A 25,660-nucleotide genomic window follows, 5' to 3' on the forward strand; every position below is an offset into this window, starting at 1 on the left:
CAACATTTTGACAACATGTGTAACTGTCTGAAGGACAGTGCTACTGACATTATATGTTTAGTCTATATTTTTGATAGTTTAGTTAGTTTGAAATTATAGAGTAATTAAAAACCTTAAGAATGTAATAAATATGAATTTAAAAAGGGGTGTTCGATCTAAAATAGTACGAAAATATTTTTTTTTTTACATTTTGATGTTCTTTATTACAATGCCGTTGCAGAGTTTTGCAAAGGCCAAACCTATTGCATTGTGGGTAAAACGGTATACAGAGAGAGCTAACGTGGCTGCAGAGGGAAAAAGTTCGGAAACAAAGATGTTGCACGGTGCAAGAGGCACACACAGTAATTGTGCTCTTGTATTTCAGCCATGTTATATTTGTTTAGTATTTGCTGTAATTTCTTTGCATTTAATGCACTTTCTGTACTGTTGTGACGCTAACATTGTGGGGCCCGTCTAGTTAAGGAAACGTGTTTAAGAGACTGTAAAATGACTGAAAGAAGTATATTTGACTCATTTTATTTATTTTTTTTATTTTCTTGGTAGTTTTCACAATGTCTTACAACGGAAATATGGAAATAAATGATCAAAGGACATCTGCATGATTCAATTGGACTAGTTTAATTACAGTTTGTTAAGTCTGGCTACTCCACAGGTACATTCTAGGATAGGAGAAAAACAATTCTTGGTTGTTCTTTAAATCAATCACAAGTGTGGGGGGTGCTAAGTTCCAGATGCAGCGACAGTGCCTCCGCAAAATAGTCTTGAGAAGGGACCTCTTCTGGTGAAACATTTGCACCCTGCAATTCATACTTTGCAATAACGTAATCACCATAGATACCTGGGGGCCTAGAAACGCCAATTTGTTTAGACCATATTTCACCAAATGTTAAAATTAGAGCTCATGAAAAGATAAACATACATCCATCCACAGCACCCGCTGAGGTTTTCATTGTTTTGAAGCTATCAAAGTCTCTACTAGCTACCTGCTAACGTTTGCTAATCTCTTCTGTTGTTTGATGAAGTCTTCCTCTAAATATGTAGCTCTACACCCTGCCTACGCTAAAATTGTATCATATAAATGATATTCCGATTATTAACTAAACCCATGTAGAAAGACTACTAATGTGTGCACCGTATGATTTTGACAGGGTGTGTGTCAGTCAATCGTAGCGGTCTGCGTCTGCAAATGCAAACAGCGTTACAATGTAGCCCACCTTTTTGAGATTGTTACGGTCCAAAATGCCTGATTTTACGGGAGCTTTTGTAAAAAATTGCAATAAAAGCTGCTGTCTTTTGTATGTTTGAGGACTGACGAGAGGAACCGCATGTCCATTCCCAACTTAACCCTTGTGTGGTGTCCAGGTCTGTAGGATCTGTTTTCACTGTTTGAACAAAGAGAAATGATGCCATTTGTAATATGTTCTAACTCACTGCTATGAAATTTAACTGTGTCCTCCTTACGTTTACGGTTAGTGCATCCAATCACACAACAACTATCTGGCATGTCTTTTTCACCTCAAAACACCAACTTTTGTAAAGTAAAACTGGCAACGTCCTAGCAAGATGATTATCGTACTGGGTTTTGTTGCTAGGAGACTAATGTTCTTGCCCGCCAGCTAATAGTTGTGACGTCACGTGCATAGTATGAATAGAATACAAACAACATGTTCACAACACACTGACAACACGTTTATAACACATTGTTTGAGCGTTGTCTACGTGTTGTTCATGTGTTAGAAGTCACATTTATTTGAGCTGCTCGGCCTTCCATAGAGCCATGCCTGTGTAGACGGCCATGCCGATAGACTGCTGAGTGGTCCTAGTGCTAGACAGATCACTCATAGTTCACAAGGTTGGTTTGTAAAAAACATAGACCGTTAATAATAATTCATTAATAAATATACAGTCTATGAATTTAGCAAAGGATTTTTGACATAATAGCATTATCAAAGCCCTTCGTGCCAGAGACAGAACAGCTGTGAGAAAAAGTCTGCTACACAAATTAGTATTGTTATCAATTCTCTAAATATAACAATTTCCTTCTAAAGTTAATGTACTTTTTAAAACATTTTTTTAAAGTTAATTTTTACTACTAACAGGGCAATAGCTCATTTTCAAAAGCCCGAAAATTGAATCTAATATCAACTAGGGAATACTTTATATACAACAATACATGTTGTTCTTACAACATTATTACAGAAATATAATCTATATTATTTATATACGTTCTATTACATTTGTATTGTCCTCTGTTTCATTAGATATATTCAACAAGCTAAATGTATTGTAATAGTCTCATCAAAATGTTGGATAGGATGTGATGAAAACAATGGTTTTGAGTCTGTGCTTTGGAATTCTATTATTGTTGCAGAAAATAGGCTCTGAATGCTAGTGGATTTAAATCATAGGAAAAACCATATGACATGCGTAAAGCGAAACGAAACAGCAGTTCTTCAGTCTGATTATTTACTCAACTCCAGAAGATGGCAGTAGTACAGCAAGCTGCCCTTAAATCTCCAAGAGTGTACAGCTGCAGCCTGGAGCGTCCAAAGAAGAGTCTTGTGTTGACCATTTTGTTCCTCTGGATGGCAGCACACAACACAAAGCTGTCTGCCTTGGACGCCCAATGAAGAAGTTAGCATTACATTCAGTACGCTGCTGCCTCTCAGCGTACAGAGCAGCATCCCGTGGACCTGCTTTTCTATTAAAATAATATATTTTTTTTCATAAGAACGTGTACAGACTTTTTGTTAATCCCGCTACGGCAATAGTCATTTCGGATATTTCACAAGGACAGCATAAGGAAGCCCGAAAAGAGCCGAGGACGTGTGAGACTTCATAGTTTTTAACAAACACTGCAATCCCTTTGGTCTGCCTCCTTCACTCTGCTTGTTAGCTATTTAACAAGAGAGTGATTTTCCGCCGTCCAAGGAAACATGAGCTTTCTTTTGTGAGTAATAATTGTGTCATGAATGCTTATTTTCCATTGCCACGGGGATTTACCGGGAAATATCATTAGTATTAGCGTTATTAAGCCACATAATATATATAGCATATAGCATTATACGGGCTAAGACTAATTGCTGGATTTACCTCTGAATATCTGCGAATGATTCACATTGCTTTCTGTAGATTTTTATGATAATTACTGTCGGCATTGACAGTAGATTATTTATACAGGTATTAGGTTGTGCTTTAACACTGAAAGCTTAATTGTACTGAACCCAGAGCAAATATTAACTGAGAGGGGTTGTCATCCTGGCCTGGATATTTCCTGGTGTGAACACTTTGTTGCCACGGGCTAATCTAGCCCCGGTGTGACAGAACGCACCAATGGATCTCTGCCGCAAAAAGTCGCCGATTTGCCTGACGATTAAAGTAACAAGCTTGTGTCTTTGATATTTAACGTTAGCAATCAAAGGGCGGATGAGGATGCATTTTTAGGTTAATAGAGGAAGAAGAGCCACGTTATAAACCCAACTCTCAACCACAGAAAACGCAATACAAAATAGGTCACCACTTTTTACTTAAAGAACACCCAGTTTTAAAGATTTGAAATTAAAAATGTAAAACCTATTTAACACTGTGAAAGTGCCATCATAATTCAGTTTTATTTAGAATGTAAAATCACAAGTTATTTCAGTAAAGTTATCTCAGGACACAGAAGGCCTAGACCATATTTTCTCTTGCCCTCGTAAAACATATATAATTAGCTATTTTTTATAAAAAGGATCAAGTATATTGACTTTGATATACATTAGTTTAATAGATGGTAAAGCTCTGAATATAGGAAAACTGTTTGTGACCTACCATGTTGTGATGACTCAAATTCTTGTTTATTGGGGCAGTGAGAGGGATTGACACACTACCTCTCCAAATGACCTCATTATACACAGAGACACATACTGTTCTGGTGGTCCCCCATCCTGATTCTGCCTAACATTAAGAAAAGATTAACTCTTTTGACAGCTTTTAAGAAGATCCTTTTTGTTAGAAAATGTCCTCACCTAGGGGCACTGTGAACTCATGACTTATCATCATATCTGACTGCCTCTTTACCGATGACACTATTTTCTCTTCTTCTTTGAAATGTGACTCACAGTGGAAACCGTTCATCCAAGACGTTCAAGCCCAAGAAGAATATCCCGGAGGGTTCACATCAGTACGAGCTGTTGAAACATGCAGAAGCTACACTGGGAAGTGGAAACCTGCGCATGGCAGTCATGTTGCCTGAGGGTGAAGACTTAAATGAGTGGGTCGCAGTCAACAGTAAGCACCAATCCCCCCCCCCGGCCCCTCTTTCCTTGACACACCCTTTTTAGATTCAGGTTTCTGGCATAAATTTGCATGCTTCTCTGTAGTCTTGTTCCTAATGTCACAATAAGTCCACATGAAGAATCAGTTAACAGTGAACTATCAGGGTTGGCATTCCCTTGCACATAGTTTTGGCATTGCCTCTAAAGTCCGCGGAAAAACCACTGTGAATGTTAAATAGACTTAATTGTTGGTGTTGCGAGAGCCGTGTTTACCTCAATTTTGCCTTAGAGTGCTTGTAAGGTTTAAGATAAAGAGTGTCTTAGCATGTGATGTTGTTAAGCCATTTTACTGCTGTGTGTGTGTGTGTGTGTGTGTGTGTGTGTGTGTGTGTGTGTGTGTGTGTGTGTGTGTGTGTGTGTGTGTGTGTATATTTATGCATACATACATACGGTTAAGTAATTTAAATTTTCATTTTATCATTCTGTTTACACTGTGTGTAATGCAGGTCCCAGAATGAATAAATAAATGAGTGAGTGAACTATTAAAATGGTTCTTAAGGCCCTGACACACCAACCCAAGAAGTGCCTTGGAACACACCAAAGCAACATTGACTTGAACGTATGTTATGTGCGTGTGTTTACATAACAGCAGGCAGCACTAATCTGTATTCTGTATTGTCGCCCAAAAAAAAATGCTAACCAGAATGACGAACGCGTCTCGTGGGTCTGGCTTCTCCCGAATATCAAAGCTTACCATAATGGAGGCTGCTTTGGAATACGATCTCATATTTTACAAAAATAGTTCCCCGAAACGTGTAGTAACGAAACGAAGTAGGCCGTGCTGTTGTTGAATCTGTCTTGTTTTTTGTTGTTGCTATACTGTCATTTGAGTCTCTTGGAGGTAATTGGAGTTGATTTGTAGGGACTGTATTTCATGGTTCTTTAAACATTTGGATGAATTTTGGAATGCTCTGTAAAAAACATGAAACCATCACCATAAATAAAGGACATGGAACTTTCTGTCCCTGTATTTGCACGTTACCGCTTCCCTCATTCCAACAAGACCAAAGTCTCTCTACGTACAGTCTATATGTGTATTAGTAACTGTATATGTATGTGTGTGTAGCATAAAGGGTCTACAACTTGCATATCATTGTGCAACCCTAAACTGAAAATGTCGAATACCTTTAATCCAGTGTTTTTACATCATGTTAACAGAAAATCTAATTAATCAAGTTCACGCATTTTCTAACTTTCTAATTGTCATAATGGGTAGTGGAAATGGATGGATGTTAGTCAGTGCCACACAAGCTTTTTTAACTTGCACAATAAGGGGAAGTTGGAATAAAATTGCTGTAACAACTCCTCTCCCGACAAAGTTTATGACTCTCCTCTTGATCTCTGTACACAAGAAGCAGTTCACTTCTTTTTTTGAGATTCCTTTTTGGATGGCATTTAGCTTGTGATCGATAGTAATAGAGGTAGAGAGGGGCTTATGACAGGCAGCCAATGTCTCTGCACAGCAGAAGCAATAGACCTGATCTATTTATGATTTTCCCGTTCTCACAACCAATTGTGTCATTGGTGACATGGACGGACAATAACAATTTCTGCTCTTCCTCACTGATCATGAGCAAGCATCACATCTAACTTCTACTTAGATACTACTTTCGAAGAATAAACACTTATGAGGGCTGTCTGCATTTGACCGCTAAAACCATCCTTTCATTCCATTATCTGCAACCTGGATAACCACTAACATCAGCACTATTAAATAAGTTTTTATGTCATTTTTTAAAGTTTTTATCGAGCCGTTTTGGACAAAAATGTTTATTGAAGACTGAGTAAACCTACTCAAACATGAAAAGGAACTTGTCTTCTTAAACAGGACATCACACATCAGCTATCCAATATTTATTTTTCCTGTGAGAGAGGCAAATGGAGCACCAACACTAACGCTGCTAACCCTTTAAATGGATTTCTTCAACTAATGGAAAGCCAAAGTTGGTGGCATTGTCCCCCTGGGGACGACTGATAACACCATTTGTTCCTGATAACTGGAGTGTGCTCTGGTTTACAGTTTGGACTGGGGCAGTGAAGTAGGGGTGGGTAAAGGGCTGTGGGGGAACTTGATGTTGGCACGCAAGGTATTTGTTCCCATGTACCCTTACATTTGAATATGTTCCCTTTTGCTTTTTTGTTTTCAGCTGTGGATTTCTTCAACCAGATCAATATGCTGTATGGCACCATCACAGATTTTTGCACAGAGGAGAGCTGTCCAGTCATGTCTGCTGGTCCTAAGTAAGTTTATCATTGTTGACCTGTTTGCAGTCTAATAAAACCCACCAACAAGCTCTGCTTCCTTCACCTTGTTCTGTCAAGGCTCAACAGGGCTTGGGGTAGGGGTGTTTTTCAGTGGGACAAAATAACTTTGATTATCATCAAATGTGACAATTGAAGTTAAAAATGTCATTATGTAAAACACCTTACATAGATCCCTTAGTCGGCTGGCCTTCTGTAGTCTATATCCTTGACGTTCCACTTAGGGGGCATCGTTGCTGCTACAAAATCCGCCAGGTTAAACTCCTTGAGGACGGATATCCGTTGCCTTGGGCATTTTTTTGTGCTGGCATTTTAAAATCTGATCGATTTTTAAGGACTGTGGTTAACTTTTTCTCAGATCTCTGCAGAGTAAATCCAGACCGCTAGCTAGCCTCCCCAATCTGAGTTTTCTGTTGCACGACTACAACAACTTTTAAACGTACATGTTCCTCCAAAACAAGTTGCTTCCGAGCCTATCTTGCAGCAGCACCGCGTCTTTTCTCTGATGCTTCGCACAGCCGCAGATGATTGTGATTGGTTTAAAGTCTGTTAACTTACTTGACAGAAATCTATGCACTTACCTGTTATTTTGGCTTGTGACTAAGGTGATTTACTAATACTATTTTTGAGTACAATTTTGAGGAACTAGGTTTTCCTAATCTACTACTTTACACCGCTCTTTGGGGTGCGCCAAAAAGCTTTTGTGAATGGGTCAGTGCAAATGAAAGCAGAAATACCATTTAGTTGTTCATTAAATGACGTCAGTGGTGAATGAATGTGAACATAGATGGAATCCATAAAAATCAGTTTGTCCTCTACATTTCCTGTAGGTATGAGTACCATTGGGCGGATGGAACCAATATCAAGAAGCCTATAAAATGCTCTGCTCCCAAGTACATTGATTACCTCATGACCTGGGTGCAAGACCAGCTGGATGACGAGACGCTTTTCCCCTCGAAGATCGGTATGCCGTGCTGTGTTTTTTTTTTTCCTCCTTCATTCTGTCAAAGCCATCTTTTCTCCTTTTGGGGAGATCATCTGAGTTGTGGTCACCAAATTACACATAAATAGTGTCCGTTTCCTTATTTACATATCCAATAATTAGACATTTCACAAATCCCTACAGATGAACATTGTGAACCAGAATGTTCTCTGGTTAACAATGTAGAATGCCATTGAAAAGAATTGTGTACAATTTCTCAACCTCTCAACTAGCAGAGGCTTGTGCTGTCCAGGGTGGAGCCTTAATTAAGTTGGATGGCAGCCAGCATAAATGTCTCATCTATCTCAGTACATCTCAGTGGAAAGAACCAGTGAGTAAAGGTGTGAGGAGTGACAGAGTTAGCTTCCTTTTCCACAATTGGTAGATCTAATAACTGGTGTCCATTTTGTACCAGGAGGACCTCAAAGCCTTGCTCCTATCACCAAAAAACTAAACAAGACTCAACTGCTTTGCCTCGACAGGATTATGCCAACCTCTAACCTGGAAATGATTAATATTCCCAGAATAGTCCGGTCTGTTAAGTACTTAGAAGAGTGGGCCATGTGTCTGTCCAGCCCTGGGTTCAAGCTTTTAATCAAGTTCTCCTTGTGCTGTCGATCACCTGCTTCTTTTTGAATAATTGATGTGGAGTTGTACTGTAGCTCTATGTACACTGTAAGAGGAAGCTGGCTTCTGGCCACCCAGCTGTTTACTGTGTCAACAGCACAGCACACCTGAGGTGTAGAGTGCTGTTGTGACATCAACATTTCCAAACTAGAGATGAGCTTGTTGTTACCTCGAGGTTCTTCTGTTGTGTTGCACTCAAGACATAGATAACACATTCAGTGGTCACGTAGACTAAGACTAAGGTTGTATGTTTTCAGAATCTTCCGGTATCAATGACAAAACTGACAAATATGAATAACCGCTTTTCTTTCTTACCCTTTTGTTCCCAAGGTGTCCCCTTTAAGCGAAACTTTATGTCAGTGGCAAAGACCATTCTGAAGCGCCTGTTCAGGGTCTACGCTCATATCTACCACCAGCACTTTGACTCTGTGATGCAGTTGCAAGAGGAGGCTCACCTCAACACATCGTTCAAACACTTCATCTTTTTTGTTCAGGTAAAGAATCTGACATTTGAACACTGACTTTTATGTATTTTTTTCACTTGAGTTGAACTGTATATTAGTGACTTAAAAAAAATGCATAAAGAAGATATTCTGTTTATGTCGGCTGCCTTATCTTTGTCTTTCTCAGGAGTTCAACCTCATTGACAGGAAAGAGCTGGTCCCCCTTCAGGAGCTGATTGAAAAACTGACAACCAAGGATAGATAAATGGCAATGTAATCCTTATTTTATTGGTCTTCTAGTTTTTTGCACAGATACCCACCCCACCCTGGCTGTATGTATGCAGTATATACTATATTTCCAATTGGGGAAATGTTTTTAACGAGGCCAGGAAGAAGGAAGGGTCTTGGTAGGTTTAAGGCGCCAGGACTAATGCTATCAGGGATTACACACTTAATTGAAGAAACCACAGACTAACATATTGGAGAAAACGGTTTTAGCTGTATGGAAAGATTCCCAGTATTCAGTCATGGCTTACATTTGGATAATATAGACATATATGTCCATTAGTTTTGTATTTTATTGCACAGACATTTTTCCACTTCGATTTACAGCAAAATGAGGCATGGCCATGCTCTTAGATTCCCATTTCTAACTTACCTAGGGAAGAAGGGTCTCTAAGCAAAGTGCTATATAATAATGGAAGGGCTTTATTGGTGAAGAATTTAAGCCAAGCCTTTAAGCCAATTTCACCGCACTAGCTAGTTATTCATTCATTAATCAACTTAGAAGGATCTGGGTTGTGCTCTGCTACCTTTCACATCTGTAAGAGCCCACATCTGTCAATACAAAATAATCCTAAGTGCCTAGCATGGCTCATAATTGCCCTATATCAACAGTAAGAGCTGTAAGAAGATAAAGGCCATAAACCACTGACTTGATTGACACAATATTAAATTTTCCACACCACCTCCCTTTAAGTTTCTGTGGTTCCTAATTTCTTCTTGTGCCCCCTTTTCTATTTGTACTGGTAACTTGGTTCCAAAATGATTTTCTCTTAAAACTCATACTCTTCACCAACCTTATCCTTTAGTTAGAAAGTCTCTTTACCAAGTGTTTTGTGCCGGTTATGATAAAATGAATGTGTTGAAGGTCATAGAAGTAAGGCTAGAATATTGTCATATTGTAGCAGGGATTAAAAATGAACTAAACTTTTATTGTTTTCTAGTCAAATGTTCCCGAATACTAGTTCCCCCCCCCCCAAAAAAAAACATTTTTTTAGGAAAAGTCTACAAGGTATCTGAAACCTTAAATTGTGTATAAATTTCCTCAAATAGAAGTAGAGAACCTCCACTGTTAAAAAATACAAGCATTTTGAATTGGATTATGCTGCATCACTTGTTATCTCACTAGCCATAAAGCACTTTGAACAATTTTCCTGACCTCTTTTGCCTGAATGTTTATTCTGCATAGGCTGTGCTTTGTGAGAAGCTGTATCATGTGACTAATCATAGTTTATTTCCTCCCTTTTATTTCCCCAAATGAATGTTGAATTGCTTAACCTCTAAAATTGGCTCTAGGGCCCAAGTGAGATTTCTAATGCTTTTGTATGGTCTGAGTTGTTTGTTGCTGTGCCTCAAACAGCAGATGCATGTACCCTTCCTAATCTCCAAGTGTAGTTTACTATGCAATAATTGATCCAACACTAAAAAGGGTTACCAGTTGGCTCATTCATACTTTAATCTAATATTAATTTTCCTTTTTATAGTGCTTTAAGTCTGGTGTATGATAGAAATATATTTCTTGTTTAGGTTTGGTTTAAAGAACAGTGAGATGAACATTTTATATATCTTTATATATAATTTGTGAGAGAGGTGTAATACTTCAATGCACACATGTAAATACTGAGGGTTAGACCTGTCTTAAAGATGATTTTCAGCGAGCATGGAGTGGTAGCTTTTGATTTAAAGAATGCATTGAGTCTTCAGAGGGTGCTTACCCCTCCCCCATTTGGATATTAAAATCTTGTTTGTTTTAATTGTTGAGTATCTTTTTCCACTTCCTTAGCTAACTATTATTGAATGTTACTGCTCACCAGATATCTGAAAATGTAATAGAAAATTAGTCATCCTGAAAGCATCTCATCCTTATGAAATGCCCATAACATTATTGCCTACAGTTTTTCCTCCTTGACTGTAATAATTGATGACATGTTTGTAAATAATGGCTTGGTAGAGGTTTTTAATGCTACTGAGTTGAGTTATGCGGTTTACAAGGCAAATAAAGGTGGTCTTGACTCTTTGAATGAATGTAATGTTTATCATGTGACTAAGATCATTTACTGAAATACTATACTTGAGTACTATTTTGATGAACTAGTTTTTTTTAATTCTACACTAGTTTACACAGCTTCTCCAAAACATCCACTACATTATCTTCACAGGTAAAGATGCTTTTCACAATAAGATATTTCATAAAAACTCAGTTTATAAAATACAATGCCATGTTTCATTGGCACTTGGATATTAAAGTCTCTTCAACCAACTACAACATTAAAGTGCTGCTTGAATGTTTATCCAATAATATTAGTGACGTGGAGCATCCTGAATTAATGAGTACTTTAATTTACAATACTTAAAGTGTGTTTTGTTACAATTGTTTGTGTACATTTCCTTTTAAGTGAACTTTAATGCACGACTTCACTTGTGGTAGAGTATTTCTAATGTGTGGGAATGGTACTGTACTTACACCAAAATGCAGCGTGAAAAGTAACAACACATTTACTCAAAGACCGATTTTGAGATGCTTCTTTATACTTCTACTCCACAACATTTCAGAGAGTAATATTGTGCTTTTTTTCAAATTAAGATTTGATATACAACACTGACAGAGACCATTCTGCAGAATAAGTATACTTTAGGTTAGTTCTTGCTAATATACTTTTACCTACAATGGGTGGGGGGGGGCAGCAGCTGCTGAGTTACTTCCTGGGCGAGACAGCTGCCCAAGCCGCCACTTCCTGACTTTGCTTGGCGCCAAACCTTTAAACATCAACAAGGAGCAGCAGCTGCAGCATCCGCATTAATTAGCAACAACGTATTTTTATATTCACTGAAAATGTCTTTAACTTCAAAGAGGCCGTGTACCGATTCAATGAACGTCTCCATGAACGATTCAATGGAGAAAAGGATACATCGGATATCAATCGAGGGAAACATTGGTGAGCGCACCCATTGTGGTAAAAGCGGTAACGTTATTTGACAAAACAAGCTAACGTTATCTTAACCTCATAGACTGTATGGAATAACCTTAACAGCTAGCTAGCTTGCTAACGTAGTTGGCATATGGTTTGGTTCAGGCAGTGCTAATTCTCATTTATTTTAACATTAGCTAAAGTGTTACCGCCGTTACCGTTGACAGACCAGCTTCTTCATCTCTTTAACTATATGTGAACATACTCAGTAGCTAACTACATACTGTGTTGCTACATGTCATACTCAATATGATTTTAAAATTAAATTACTGGATTCTGCTTGTGTTCAGCGGCGGGCAAATCTACCTTTGTGCGCCTTTTGGAGCAGGAGAGCGGGGACTGGGAGGTGGTACCAGAGCCAATCGCTAGATGGTGCAATGTTCAAACAAAGGGCAGTGACTTTGAGGTATTGACATACATTGATCAGCATTCGTACCTTTTGGAATGTAGCTAGTAATGTTTATAATTCAGTCAGCTGACACCTATATGCAGACACTTTATTACATAATCTAAAAATCTGCTTTATGTTGCCAGTTTGAAGGCAATAGGTGTTTATGCAGTGCATGTTAGCCAAGAATGTAAATCAGGGATGAGTTTCATTATTGCCCTATCCTGCAATCCTCACAACCACTGACTCAACATGGACTGTACACAAAAAGATAACTGGGTGAGTGTTCATCTGTATTTAGAGTGCAGCTGCCAACTGTACCACTTCACCACACACTCAGAGGAACAGACGGTCACACTCGGGACAAATGAACATGCCATCACATCTCTAACCTCCCACACAACTGCAGGCCTCACCCTTAAGCTCAATTTCAGTGGTTCAACAGGCCTAAATATACACAACACGTGCATCTCTTCTACTGTGGGTCTGGCAATAAGCAGGTTATTCAGGTTGATTTACTTGAGTCAGTATTTAACAATTATTTTCACTGACTAACCAGTCTATTATTTTTCAATTGTTCAGTCTCCCAAAACACCAGGAAATGGCAAAAATGGCCATCACAATATTGCAGAGCACAAATACAAGTGAGCATAGTATTTCTTTTGTCTTTTTTGACCAACAGTCCAAAGCAGAGATGTATGTATTCAGTTTACAGTCAAAGAAACTACGGCTGATCCTAAAACATTTAAATTGTTTCCCAAAACTTCAGCTTGACCAGTTTGAAGAACAACATTTTTGTATTTATTTTTTTCTTTTACATTAAAAGCTATAATTAAAAATCACAAATCATCACAAAGGTTGTATACCTTTGTGATGATTTGTGACTTTTTAATCCCTATTTTAGTTTAAAATCCTTTTTGTCCCTACTAGTGTAAAGAATTGCACTGCACACTTTGGAGTACAGTGTAAAAGGATAGTACACAGGGGTGTTATCAGTATGTACAACTGTTGAGGGCTCTAACTGCAGGCTTAACTGCTGCCACAACTACAGTCGTTTGATCATGCGCCCTCTGCTGATCAAAAGACAAACACTTTTGCAGAGCTGTGAAGGTCTTGGATAGTTGGTTTTAAGTTAATCATATACTGGTATGGACTGGGTCATCTAAAAAAAAAAAAAGGCTGCCACAATTGTTGGTCTTGGATGTTGTAATTAATTATAAGGTACAGATACAATTTAAGTCATTGCTGCATAAGAAAAAACTGTATATTAGTTAGGAAAATTGGTCAAACTGTATTAATTTAGTAGATTAAAGGAACACCCCTCCGTTTGTTGAAATGAGGCTTATCATGGTTCCCCCCCATGGTTCTTCACAATGCCGTACTTATAGAAACACTTGGACTGCAGCACGCTAAGCTATAATTGCAGTAGATGTTTTGATGTCGATAGTGAGGTATTCACTTATTCAATGAAATTCACCCTATTTCTGATGTCCCAGGAGCTGACTACATCTCAGAGGAGTGGAGGGAATGTATTGCAGATGATGTATGAGAAACCAGAGAGGTGGGCCTACACTTTCCAGAGCTACGCATGCATCAGCCGGGTGCGTGCTCAGATCAGGTCAGCCAATGGGAAGCTGCGAGAGGCTGAGAATCCTGTGCAGTTCTTCGAGCGGTCCATCTACAGTGACAGGTATCGGTGACAAAACTGATGCGGGTGTGTGGTACAAAAAATAATCTGGGGAAAGTGTAAGTTTTCAACTACAAATCAAAGTATAAAAAATAAGTTTGTGCAGCAGACTTAAAGCTATAGTGCATAGTTTCTGTCTACCCCCATGAGGAGTTCTAAGTAATGACAAAAAAACTGTAGGCGCGTCTGCATGATACAAGCCTTCCGTGATCGCGCACAGCCCCCACCCCTCGTCCACGCAGTTGATGGTATGCGAGGAAGACACGGAGGATCAAAAAAACATGACGGGCTCTCAGAAGTAATTGTGACTAGTCTAAATATACTTTTCTGTATTACCACAAGAAATAAGATTGACATGCAACGTCTATTGCAGTCAATCTTGACACCAGTCCTATAATGCCAATGAGGCAACTTGGGAATTTTTTTTTTTCTTCAAACGTTGAAAAAAGTAACAAAGGTGGGGAAAAGCTTGTTAAAATAAGTGACAAAAAATGGTAAATGTGAGAAAAAAACATAAAATATTTGTAATTTCAACCCAGAAAAACAAAGTTGCAGGTCGACTTCGAAGACACTAGGGTTAAATTTCATTCATAATGGTCTTAACACGTCTTCCATTTCACTTTGTGAAACCTGTAGAAACCCTGAATATGTTCTAAGTTAAAATTCCTTGTCCATGAATTCCCCTCTCATCTTCCAGGTACATCTTTGCAGCCAACCTCTATGAGAGTGAGTGCCTGAATGAGACAGAATGGTCGATTTACCAGGACTGGCACGGCTGGCTGCACAGCCAATTTGGCAAGCACATCGAGCTGGACGGCATCATCTACCTCCGAGCTTCCCCGGAGGTACTCCCAAGTCTCCTCAGCTTGTTTCATTTCATTTTTGTATGATGAAATGACATCTGAATGGAATGATTTGAGGGAGAAATGTTTTCACTTTCTACCATTACAAAATATTAGAAATTTCACTCCACAAAAAAATGTCAATTTTCCTTTTTGGTTTGTGTGTAGAAATGTTTAGAACGGTTGCACCTCAGAGGCAGAGAAGAAGAGCAAGCCATCCCGCTGGAGTATCTGGAGAAACTCCACTTTAAGCATGAGAGCTGGCTGCAGCACAAGACTATGACGTGAGCGCGCGCGCGCAAACACACACACACACACACACACACACACACACACTCTCACACTGTTAAGTGTTAATGTATTCGTGTCACAGAAGAAAATCGGGTTTTTGTTTTGGCGAGTGCCCAACTCACAACTTTAGTACTGATTTTCCCCTTGGCGATAGTGTCTGGAGCTCCCCAACAAAACCCCATATAGGAGGCAAAACTACATTGGTTCGTGTGCATGTGCTGGAACGTGATGTTCCATTTGCAATGCCGATTTGTCTTGTGGTGTCAAGGACCCTAAACAATACATAACGATAGCAGCGCCGCTGTTAAAACATTTGCGTATGAAACATCCAAAAGAACACGAGCTGTGCATGAAGGAATCTACAGACAGCGGCCAAAATGCAGCAACTCCAGGTACGGCAAAGGACTGTAAGGCTAAAAACTTTATACAATTAAAATAAAATGAAAAATACACTGCTGTGGATGTTTACTTCATTAATGTGTTACACGTGTTAACGAACTGAGGATGGGAGTAGTATTCGGTTTAGGATTCGCCAGAATCTTAACCAGTGGATTTGGTATTTGACCAAACCTCAAAAAACTGGATTTGGTGCATCCCTAATCTAAACTGTTTAAAATGTCCGGAGCTGTCTGGGACTTGGTCAGGAAGCTCCAGCCAATGACAGAGCAAGACACGGGCTGCGGGAAAACCAGGGGGAGGGCTGTGTTGCATTGCGACACAGGCCCAAGTTGTTTCACGTATTGGAAACTGTCTAAATAGTAAAGATGTGTGGAAACTATTTTGTGAACGTGTGTGGTAACAACAACACAGACTAATGCGCCTTTTCTTTTTCTTCCTTGTGTTAATGCTGCAAATCAGCTACCAGCAACTTGAACCGCTTATTTCAAGCCAACACTAGATGATAACTAATGTTAGCTAAACAAAGCAGTCTGGGGGTTAGTAGCTAGCTAACGTTAAAAGGCTGGAAATGGGCTGTTTCTATGGTCCATTGGGTGTGAAAGATTTCCTCTCAAAGATGAACCAAGTATCCTGACAACTAACTTGATTTCCAGGATACCACATCCTTTTTTCATGTTGCTTAAACATCACTAACTGTGTCCCATGTCGCCTGTTGCCCACAGCATGGACTTTGAGTATCTCAGTGATGTGCCAGTCCTGACAATAGATGTAAATGAAGACTTTAAGGGGAATAAAATCAGGAACGCTGACATGATTGAGAAGGTGAGTGACAGATAAACCTTTGTCAAAGATTTAAAATGGACAAGTAATGCCCTAGGTTTGTATTATATTTTAACCCACCAGCTGGATTACTTGTACTTGAGTACTTTACTAGATTTCAGAGGCAATGAAATGGACATTTGCACATAGCTGCTTCATTGACCGGCTCTAGTCACTATTACTGACTTAATGTTTTATATAAAGATAACAAATATAATGTACTGCTTTACATAAAACTACTCAACTTTAGAGTTGTTAAAATTGGCTCCACCCCCAGCAGCTGCAATGTTGAAATGCTACCTTCATGTTAATGCATCAGTAATAATCTAGTGATGTATGAAGTTGATCAATGAAAGATTAAGGTATGTCTTATCCATTATTGAGCCAAAGTCTTGTTTCTTATAAAGAATTTAAAAAAAAATCTGAAAAATATTTGGATAACAAATCAAGTTGTTTAAAGAACTACAAATATTAGGCATATTTTGTACTTTTGATGGAAGAATGGGGAACATGTTGAAATGTTGCCAGTTTTCACTTGAAAATAAGACTATTAGACCATGTATTTTACAGTTTAAGATGGAGATTGTTTTGTAGTGAGCGGCCATTCTACCCCTATAATAAAAGGCTTTTACTTTTGAAAGTTAAATAATTTTGCTGATAACACTCATTTAATTTTTATTGTAAAGTTTTCAATGGAGGACTTGTGATACCATTTTTATATTGGGGAATTGGGACTTTTAATCAAGTAAAGAATCTGGATCCCCATTTTATCAGTACAATTTTGAAGAAGTTGTTATTGTTACTACTTGCAGAAATATAAATCTCACCTTTTTGCTGCTGCTGATTTTGCGCATCACTTGTACACTACGCTATTTAAAGGAATAAATGGGATGAACTCAAGTCATTTTAAAATGCATTTAGGGCGCAGGTTATGTAAAGCACAGGTTCTTAACTCACTGTATGGGAATGAGGCCCGAGGAGCTGCTTGTGTAGCACTTTAATGTCAATGGCAAACAGGTGCTTTTAGAGATTGCACTGCTATTCAGAATGCATTAACAAAACGTGGTCCTAGTTACACACACAAAGCTTTGCACAAATTATATGATACCATCTTTTTTTTTTTTTTCTTTTTTTTTAAAGTTTGTGTGAAGTTGGAACTAACCAGGAATGGGAACGCTGTGACTCTCACTGTTGGCATTCACTAATGCTAACCACTTGACTGTTGACTTCTTTTTCAGGTGAAAGAGTTCCTGAGCAAGTTGTAAAGACCACTTGGAGATGCAAAATATGACTGGTGCTCAAAGGAAGAAAAGGTGGACGGGAGTCTTAGTTTTACTATAATGAAATTACTCAACAATGACCTATTTTTCTACACCGTAATGGCGTTTTATCAAACTCTACTCGCCTTTTATTGGTTTTCCATTATGATTTTAAAAAGTATCTGCTAATTCTTTTTAGTACTACCTCAGTTGAGGTTCCAAACGAGCTGAGGCGATAACAAAAAGTGATGTGTAAACCTGCAGACTGCTGATTGTATTCACTGCATCATTGCTAGCGACAGTGTGGTGTCCTGAACAAACCCTCCATGTTTTAAATAGTTTAGCCAGCGTTTATTTATTTTTTTGCTGCCCCCAATTTGTTTTGAAACAAATTTGTCTTCTTTTTCTTTCAAGATTATTTTTTTAGGGCATTTTAGGCCTTTATGTGATAGGACAGTTGAGGATATGGAAGGGGAGAGAGAGGGGGAGTGACGTGCAGCAAAGGGCCACAGGCCGGATTCGAACCCTGGCCGGCTGCGTCGAGGAGTAAACGTCTATACATGGGCACCCGCTCTACCAACTGAGCTATCTGGGTGCCCTACAACAAATTTGTCTTCTGGCATGTGGTAACAGTCATATGCCGAGAGTCAAAAGCAACACACCTTCGACGTTCTAGGCGTGTGTGTGTGCGTCTGTTGCATGAGGCGGTATTAATCTGCAATGGAAACAGGAGGGGGGACCGCAGTCAAGACGAGTTGAGCAGGTACCATTAATGGAAAACCCCATAAGACCATATGATGATCTGACCAGTGTTTTACTTTTTTCAACCTTTTATTAGCTTATTCTTACATTTCTTGTGTATTTATAAATGTTCGGTGTGCAAATGAGATTGTGTCTATTAGTCCCTTTTTTATTAAATGAACTGACATACATTTTTGGTGTTTTATCTATTATAGGGGTCTTAAACGTGTTTTAAGTGGAAGAGACTAAGCCGGGACCCCTACTACATATATTGTATAACATGAAGTTGTATGATAATCTGGGCCTGCAGGTACGTGTAAGACGGCCTGAAGCCTGGATACATCTTTTTCTTTCATAGCATACAAAGCTGTTAAATATTTGCATGATTTTATATGTATCTGGGTGACTAGTGACGGCTACAGGTAAACCTCTGTGGGGATTCATGTTTGCTAATATATATTTATTTGATTCATTTTGGGACTTTAAAATTTTAGAAAACTTTTTTTTTTGTCAGGAAATATTTTTATTCAATTAATAAACAATACACTGGGACATAAGAACGTGTCTCAGGAGCAGACCTTTTGCTTTTTTTAAACAATGTAAAGGCCCCCCTGCACTGACTCTGAGGAACCCCTTTTGAAGATCCCTGATCAAGTAAGCACCATTGTAGCTCGTGTAACAAGTCATGGGAATAAACATGTTTTTAGCTTAAAGGCAGAGATCCAGTTATTATACATAAAGTATTATTGTTATACCTGGTCTTTTTTGGCTCAGTCTTGCAACTCTTCCAGAAGATGTCGCCAGTCCACATAGCAGGCCAGTCGGCTGTGTGACTGCTCAGCTCTCCTACCGGTAGCTGCAATGGGATTTGATCACAGCGACCTGGAATAGGTGCCTTCATTTGCTCTTATGGCGCCTTATACTATGTATTGTGTGTGTGTGTGCGTGCATAATGTTCAGAGATCAGAATGCATTGCCAGTTGTAACTACTACTTTTTAGTTTAAAACCTGAACTAACTGGTCTGGTTCAGTTCATAGTGTGTGTGTGTGTGTGTGTGTGGTACAAAATGAAAAAAAAACATGCTCTGCAATTATTCATGAGCAACTGGATTTAAATTGTCATTTTTGAAAAAGTAATTTTACAAATGAACTGCTCCGAGCTTTTCAAATTCTGTTGCATGTTCCATCCAAATATAAAAAAGTGCCTCAAACTTCGTTTCAGATTGATTTCCTATGATCTGATAGATCCAGTGAAGTGTAGTTGGTTCTTCTTTTCTTTATGTTTTTTTTTTTTTTAGATGTGCAATGGACATCAGAGAAACGGTAGTCAAGTTCAAGTTTTTTGATGCGCCACCCAAGAGCGATTTTCTGACCTCCACCCCCCACCCGGTGGCGTCACGCAGGAGGAGGCACTTTAAATATGGAAAAAGACACGCTGCGCTCACAGTCTCTCCTCACTGCTCCAGAGAGACCCAGAACCCGCTTTTTCTTCAAGATGTCATCTGGGCACGAGCTGAACAAGTCCATCACGATGTGAGGACCGTGTTACGTGTTCAGATTGAGTCGAAGAAACCATTCCAGCGAGACAGCTCTCGGCGTCCCTCGACTTCATTACTTGTACCCTCTTGAAAAGCGCCACAGCTTGCGCAGGTGAAGATTTCAAAACACTGACTACAAGCGACTTGCCACGACTGCTGGATGCCAGACTGATCATCTTTTAAAGGCGAAGTTTGTCACCATGAGTACCGAAAAGAAGTGAGTATATGGGCTTTCTCATTGTCTGAGCGCTTTCAGCAGCCTGCCTGTTACCATGCTGGGAACTTTACGTTGTATCTTGCAAGTCCATTTCCTGGCCAGGTGCAAAAGTGTGAAATATGCATCGTGTCGTCATTCACCAACTAATATGAAACAAAGGCGCATTCCTGTTAGTTTTTCTGTGCGTAAAAAGTGACCTTTCATTGGATCATCTGGTGCAATGCCTTCAGTAAGGCTCCAGTGGTCCCTTGACTGCGCTACTTCTCAGATTGTATATCATAGCTGTCCACCATTTGGCTGTATACGCCACTGTGGCCTCACCACTGCGGCTATGAATTGCCGGTAATCTGTTGTCTAAGAACCTGTCACTTTCAATTAGAGAGACTCAGGGAGCGCAGGCCACGTTATGGCGAGTTGCCTGTCTCCAGTGTAAGTTTAGGGCTAAAGCTGTGTGTGTGCGCTGCACAGACCACATGGTCTGTGAGCTTGCTTGCTTGACACCCCGAAAATGCACATTTGGCGTGAGCCACACGTTGCGCAATGACTCCAGAGCCAGAGTTGCACCAAATCAGACTTAAAGGTTCCTATCAAACGCGGAAATACCCTTCAAAGTCTGTAACGGTCTGCAAACACTTTTATAGTCTGGAATTCGTCAGCTGTTTGAAAAACCTCACCTGCAGCTGGTGTGAGAGCCCGACCTACTGAGAATATATTTCCCATGTGGGCCACAGTTCCTCGAAGTGTAACTATCTACTACTGTAACACCCCTCCAAGTAGAAAGGGGTGGAGTGACTAACCGTGTGGGTTTAGTCCAGAAAAACCCAAGTTGATTCCTCATTCCTCCGTCATTTGTAGAGATTGTGGAATCTGTTGCTCTTTATATTGTTCCATCCAACTGGCATGATGAATGCTCCTATGTGCTATGCTAAATGAGGTTTTGTGCAATTAGATATCCATTTCCTCATCCATTCAATTAAGGGAAATTCCATAAGTCAAGGCGAACCTGAGAAGCAGGGCGTTTACTACAGTTAGGGATATTTGCATAAAAGGTACATAATCACCTGAGTACACATGGCTCAGGCTTGTGTCCTTTGTCACCTCTACTTACTGCGATATCAGGCACTTAAAGTTGTACAGCTATAATCCACGCTGCCATAACCTTATGTTCCATGAAAGTCATAAGTCATGGAAAAAACTGCAAACACACTCTTATCTACTCCGATGTAGGGATTTACTGGTTTTCTTTTAAATCATTGTATCTGTTTTGGGTTGTTGATGGGACTAAACGGGACTGAAGATATTATTTTGGACTCAGGAACTATAATAGGGTTACTTTATTTGTATTTTTTTTAATAGCTTCTAAATAATAAGGAAAAGTGTTATTAGTTGGAGGCCTAAGATAACTAATTTCAAAGTGATCCCTGTTTTATACACCTTTTCAGACCTTTCAAAGTGGCTATGACATGTTTCTATGGGCATTCTAACATCTAAATTCGTTTGGATTATGCTGACCGCTGCCTCTGGTCTTCAGACAGAGGTGACTAGAAAATGTTTTTACAGCCGCCTCTGCTCAGATTTTGAGCGTTTGACACTCAAACGTTTACTTTTGGTTGGAGTGTAAGTGTGCTCCTAAATGATTGCCTAATGGCTTGTTGGTGAACATGGCTGGTGGATTGGGTGCGTCACTCTGTAAAGAGATGGGGATGATCCTTGATCCCGAGCTGCTGATCCCTGCTCCTCACGCACCGACAGGTTTATCCAGCCTACGAGGTCACCAAGAACAGAAGCAAAGCGAGAAGTTTCAAGATTAATACAGCTGGTGGCTCTGATCTTTCTTCCAGCTTTTTGATGTTTCTTTATTTATCAATCAGGCAGAGCAAGTTGTCGCAGGAAATGAAAAAAGATTGAGAATACTTCCTGTTTTGTTCTGTTACAATGACGTAAATGAGATGACACAGGATCTTATCTGGTTTCATACCCGTAGACAAGTTATGCATTCAGCCCCAGTTTTGTTTCCTGCTACATCATATCAACTTGATATGAAGTCTTTTCGACTCAAATGTTGAGTACATTAAAGAGTCCTTATGTCGCAGCTCCTAATATCGCCTCATTCTTTTGGTTTTTCATTCCGTTCCACTTTACATGCCGGTGTAATGCTGAACTTTCGTTCTGCATGTCTGGTACCACCTGTGGTATGTTTCTCATCTTGAGGGTCTTCCTGTCTGAGGCTTCAGTAAGGAGTGATTAAAGTGGCTCCATAGACTGGCTGTAAACCTGCAATATGAGCTTCCTTTGCTCTCCTGTGTAGCCAATGGTTTTCACTATGTTACATGACCTGTCTATTCACACACACACACGCTAACGCCATCGCCAACTACCTGTTGCGTTAAGCAAATGCTACAATACTAAGCTGTGTTCCTGCAAAGATTCTGTGAATGTGTGTGTTTTTTTTTTTTTGTGTGCAAGAAGGAATTAAAATGGCTTCTCCAGTTTTTAATGTGGTCACTGACCACATTGTCAGGGCCAATTAAGGCTGTACCAATTACTGGTTAAGTACAAGTTCATCCCAAATGGAATTCTCTGAAACTGGAAGTATTGTACGTACGTTCTGTCCTGAAGGAGTGCACCCAGGAAACACACAGAACTCTGGAGCTAATGAAAGCATCAGCACTCTCCACACAGTGCCGTGTTGGAACTTGACCCCACTTTTTTGTGGGCAACAATGGGCAACAAATGGAGGGTAAAGAGGCTAATCACTGTATTATACCTTGTAAAATTGGCAGCGAGCCCGGCCACCCCTCATCACTTGTTTGATCTCGGAGCTAGTGTATCAACATGTCTGCAATCAGCATTATGCTTTTATCATCTCTCAAGGACAGATACCATATCCACAAGGGAATTCAGATGAGCTTTCGGTGCAATCTGAGGAACAAGTTGTATCCTTCCTGACTTTGTTTGTTTAGCGGTTTATGTGCACTGCTCCCATCCCCTCGTTTTTTTTAATTGCCATCTCCAGTTGTTGAATGTTCAGTGGCAAATGGAAACTGTTCATATGTTTATTGACATTCTTGATACACATCCAAAAATCAAATATTTATTTTTTTGTTCACCAAAACTATTCCCATAAAGCACTCGGTCAGATCAGGAGTGGCAGATGAATTCCTAATTTGACACTGACACGCTTATGTAGTCCCAGAAGAACTTGAAGGAATGGATTGACTTGAAGATCTAAACTGGTTGTCTCGAGATAAGGCCTCTCATAAAATTTAGACTTAAAAATTAAATTAAATATTACCCTCAGTTTTATTACTTTTTGTAGTTGCAAGCCACCGTGTTTCCTGTATGCAAGAGGTTATTCTGCGATTATGGTTTTCCTAAACCACCTTTCCTTCCCTGGATTAGTCCGCACTTTGCTGGACTGGAGGAGCTGCATTCCTTCCAACCTTCCAGGAAGGTTGACACTTTCAGTGACAAAGGAAACTCAATGTGATGTATCATACAAAGAAGTTGCTGACTGGCGCTAGAAAGTCCAGTATGACTGCCATTCCTATCGACTGATCATTGAGGTCCTACTGGGATGAAAGGGTGTGATATTTAAATGTACATCCACTCACTGTGGAAAAGGAGCAGTTTCAAAAAAACATGCTTTTGCACATGTGCTTGGTCCCTTATCGTGTGTGTGGGTGTGTGTGTGTGTCTTTCTGTTTGTATTTGTAAGCTGCAGTCATCACTCTTACTGTTGTGATGTTTCCCTCCTTCCTGTCTTTCCTCTGTGTTTCTATTTTTTTTTTTTGTGTCTCGGGATATGTCAGGTCTCTGCATATTGTTTATAATTTTTCAAATAAAAACATTTGATCACAAAAAAACGACAAACAAATGTGTGCAGCGTTGTTGGTGGATTGCATGGATAGGTGACCTTTTGGTCATGTGGGTAATTGAAGTAGTATCAGAAATGCTAATGCACTTTAAAGCTTGCCAGTAAACTCATTTTTAAAGCATTGTTATTCATGTTTTTAAATCATTCTGCTCACATTTTTGTACAAAATGTCACCATGAGTGAGTGTGGAGGTGAAGTCCAGACTTGTCTTGATATTGCTCTAACTGTAACATGTGGTTTGTCTTGTTTTGTTGTGCCACAGAGGTTGACGGGTGCAAGGAGAGAGGAATAGCTTCTTAATAATCAGAGGCATTAGTTATAATTGAATTTTAAAAAATGCTGTATAAGAGTCAATATAAGAATTGTGTTTTGTTCTAACCAGAATTTGACTCTATTGGCCTTAAAGGTGGACTATAAACACATTAGTTATTGGCCTGAGGGCTAAAAATGGCACTGCTTTAACCCTCATTGTCTTTCTGTTGGCCATATTTTGACAACTATCAACACAATAATATTGATGCTTTTGACTTCTTTTTTTAGACGGTTTTAACGCTTTTGATCCTTTTCTCTGTTGCTGTTTTGACGGTTTTAACACTTTGAAGGCTTTCCACACTTCTGACATATATAGCAATTGTAAGTCACTTTGGATAAAAGCGTTAGCTAAACGACGTAATGTAAAAGATTTGGTTGTGTCATTTGTTAATTCAATTTGAAGTATATTTTAAGAAAGCCTGACTGAAACTGCTACGGAATGATTTGGGAAACTCATTTGGTTGCCAGCATTTTTAACGCAGCCATATGTGGTGATCCATGTTGAACATGTTTTCTCTTTTGCCTTGTAGAGTGGAAGATGAGGCAGTCTTGGACAGAGGAGCGTCCTTTGTCAAACACGTCTGCGATGAAGGGGAAGTTGAAGGTAAGATTGGTGAAGAATACCAACATATTATCTAGCTGACAGACGATACATAAGCTTTCCTGTCCGTGTCTTTTCAACACGTACTGTGCCGGGGAAAAATTAAGTATTTCCTGTAGCACCAGCGCGTAATTTGACATTTTATATAAGATGAATAAGTTCCCCTTGAGCTTGACATTTCTGAACCCTAAGATGTTTCTTCAATTGCTCTAGCGCGGTCCATCAGCTAAAACCAGAAAGTAATTTATCTTGAGACGCCCACATTCAATCGCTGAGACATTCATATGTTTCAAAACCCATTACTCAAGTGTGCACACACAAAGAACCACATCAGAGCTTTTGGCACAATGTCAAGCTGTTTGTGTGTATTCAGTAGCACTTACAAGACCCTTTTGCTTCCCCTGCATGGAAATGTGGCGGAAGTGCATTGTTTAGTTTGTGCCTTAGGTGGTCTTTAGTTTCTACAAGGAAGCACAAATGACCACTCTTGGGTGTAACAGATATAATTAAAAAACCCACAAGATATGTGTATGGAATGGGAAAAATACAGTTTCCCCGCTAACTTAGTGAAGTTGCTTTTTCTCCACCTATCTGTCTCTCTTAATTACTTCCTGGAAACATTAAAGTCATCATTTCCTGTTTGAGTTGCTGTGTAGGAAGTAGTTGGCATTTATTTGATTTTGCAGTTTGAATGACTGACTGTATCTCTTTATGACTGTGAAATAAGCAACAACCAAAATCACTGTTTAATCCTCAGCACAAGCCAAAAAAAATGATGCGTCAAAGTAGCCTTGTCATAAGCAACAAT

The 25,660-nt window shown here is 39.4% G+C and overlaps 3 protein-coding genes across 8 annotated transcripts in view; all 3 read left to right on the plus strand.

Annotated features, from left to right (window-relative positions):
- Positions 1 to 173: 173 nt before the first annotated feature.
- Positions 174 to 17,738, plus strand: dck (deoxycytidine kinase). The gene is made up of 8 exons (XM_034895432.1): positions 174 to 186; positions 11,732 to 11,848; positions 12,172 to 12,287; positions 13,766 to 13,959; positions 14,654 to 14,801; positions 14,967 to 15,082; positions 16,211 to 16,310; positions 17,546 to 17,738. Exons 2-8 carry the CDS (start codon positions 11,746 to 11,748, stop codon positions 17,570 to 17,572), a joined length of 804 nt encoding a protein of 267 aa, XP_034751323.1. The 5' UTR covers positions 174 to 186; positions 11,732 to 11,745; the 3' UTR covers positions 17,573 to 17,738.
- Positions 2,603 to 10,929, plus strand: LOC117958821 (MOB kinase activator 1B). Its single transcript, XM_034895433.1, has 6 exons — positions 2,603 to 2,950; positions 4,103 to 4,269; positions 6,464 to 6,557; positions 7,409 to 7,542; positions 8,518 to 8,681; positions 8,818 to 10,929. The coding sequence occupies exons 1-6, from the start codon at positions 2,937 to 2,939 to the stop codon at positions 8,893 to 8,895; spliced, it is 651 nt and encodes a 216-aa protein (XP_034751324.1). The 5' UTR covers positions 2,603 to 2,936; the 3' UTR covers positions 8,896 to 10,929.
- A 1,981-nt stretch (positions 17,739 to 19,719) lies between the features above and the next one.
- The window catches only part of LOC117958818 (electrogenic sodium bicarbonate cotransporter 1-like), a 36,202-nt gene continuing 30,261 nt past the window's right edge, over positions 19,720 to 25,660 (plus strand). For 5 of the 6 annotated variants that reach the window (XM_034895426.1, XM_034895427.1, XM_034895429.1 and 2 more), the window contains exons 1-2: positions 19,720 to 20,062; positions 24,782 to 24,855. In XM_034895426.1, the coding sequence (XP_034751317.1) occupies positions 20,046 to 20,062; positions 24,782 to 24,855 (91 nt within the window). In that variant the 5' untranslated portion in view covers positions 19,720 to 20,045. The remainder of the gene's footprint in view (positions 20,063 to 24,781; positions 24,856 to 25,660) is intronic. The other variant, XM_034895430.1, reaches the window with a different exon arrangement.

This window comes from Etheostoma cragini, chromosome 16 (assembly GCF_013103735.1).
Source record: "Etheostoma cragini isolate CJK2018 chromosome 16, CSU_Ecrag_1.0, whole genome shotgun sequence".
Classification (NCBI taxonomy): Eukaryota; Metazoa; Chordata; class Actinopteri; order Perciformes; family Percidae; genus Etheostoma; species Etheostoma cragini.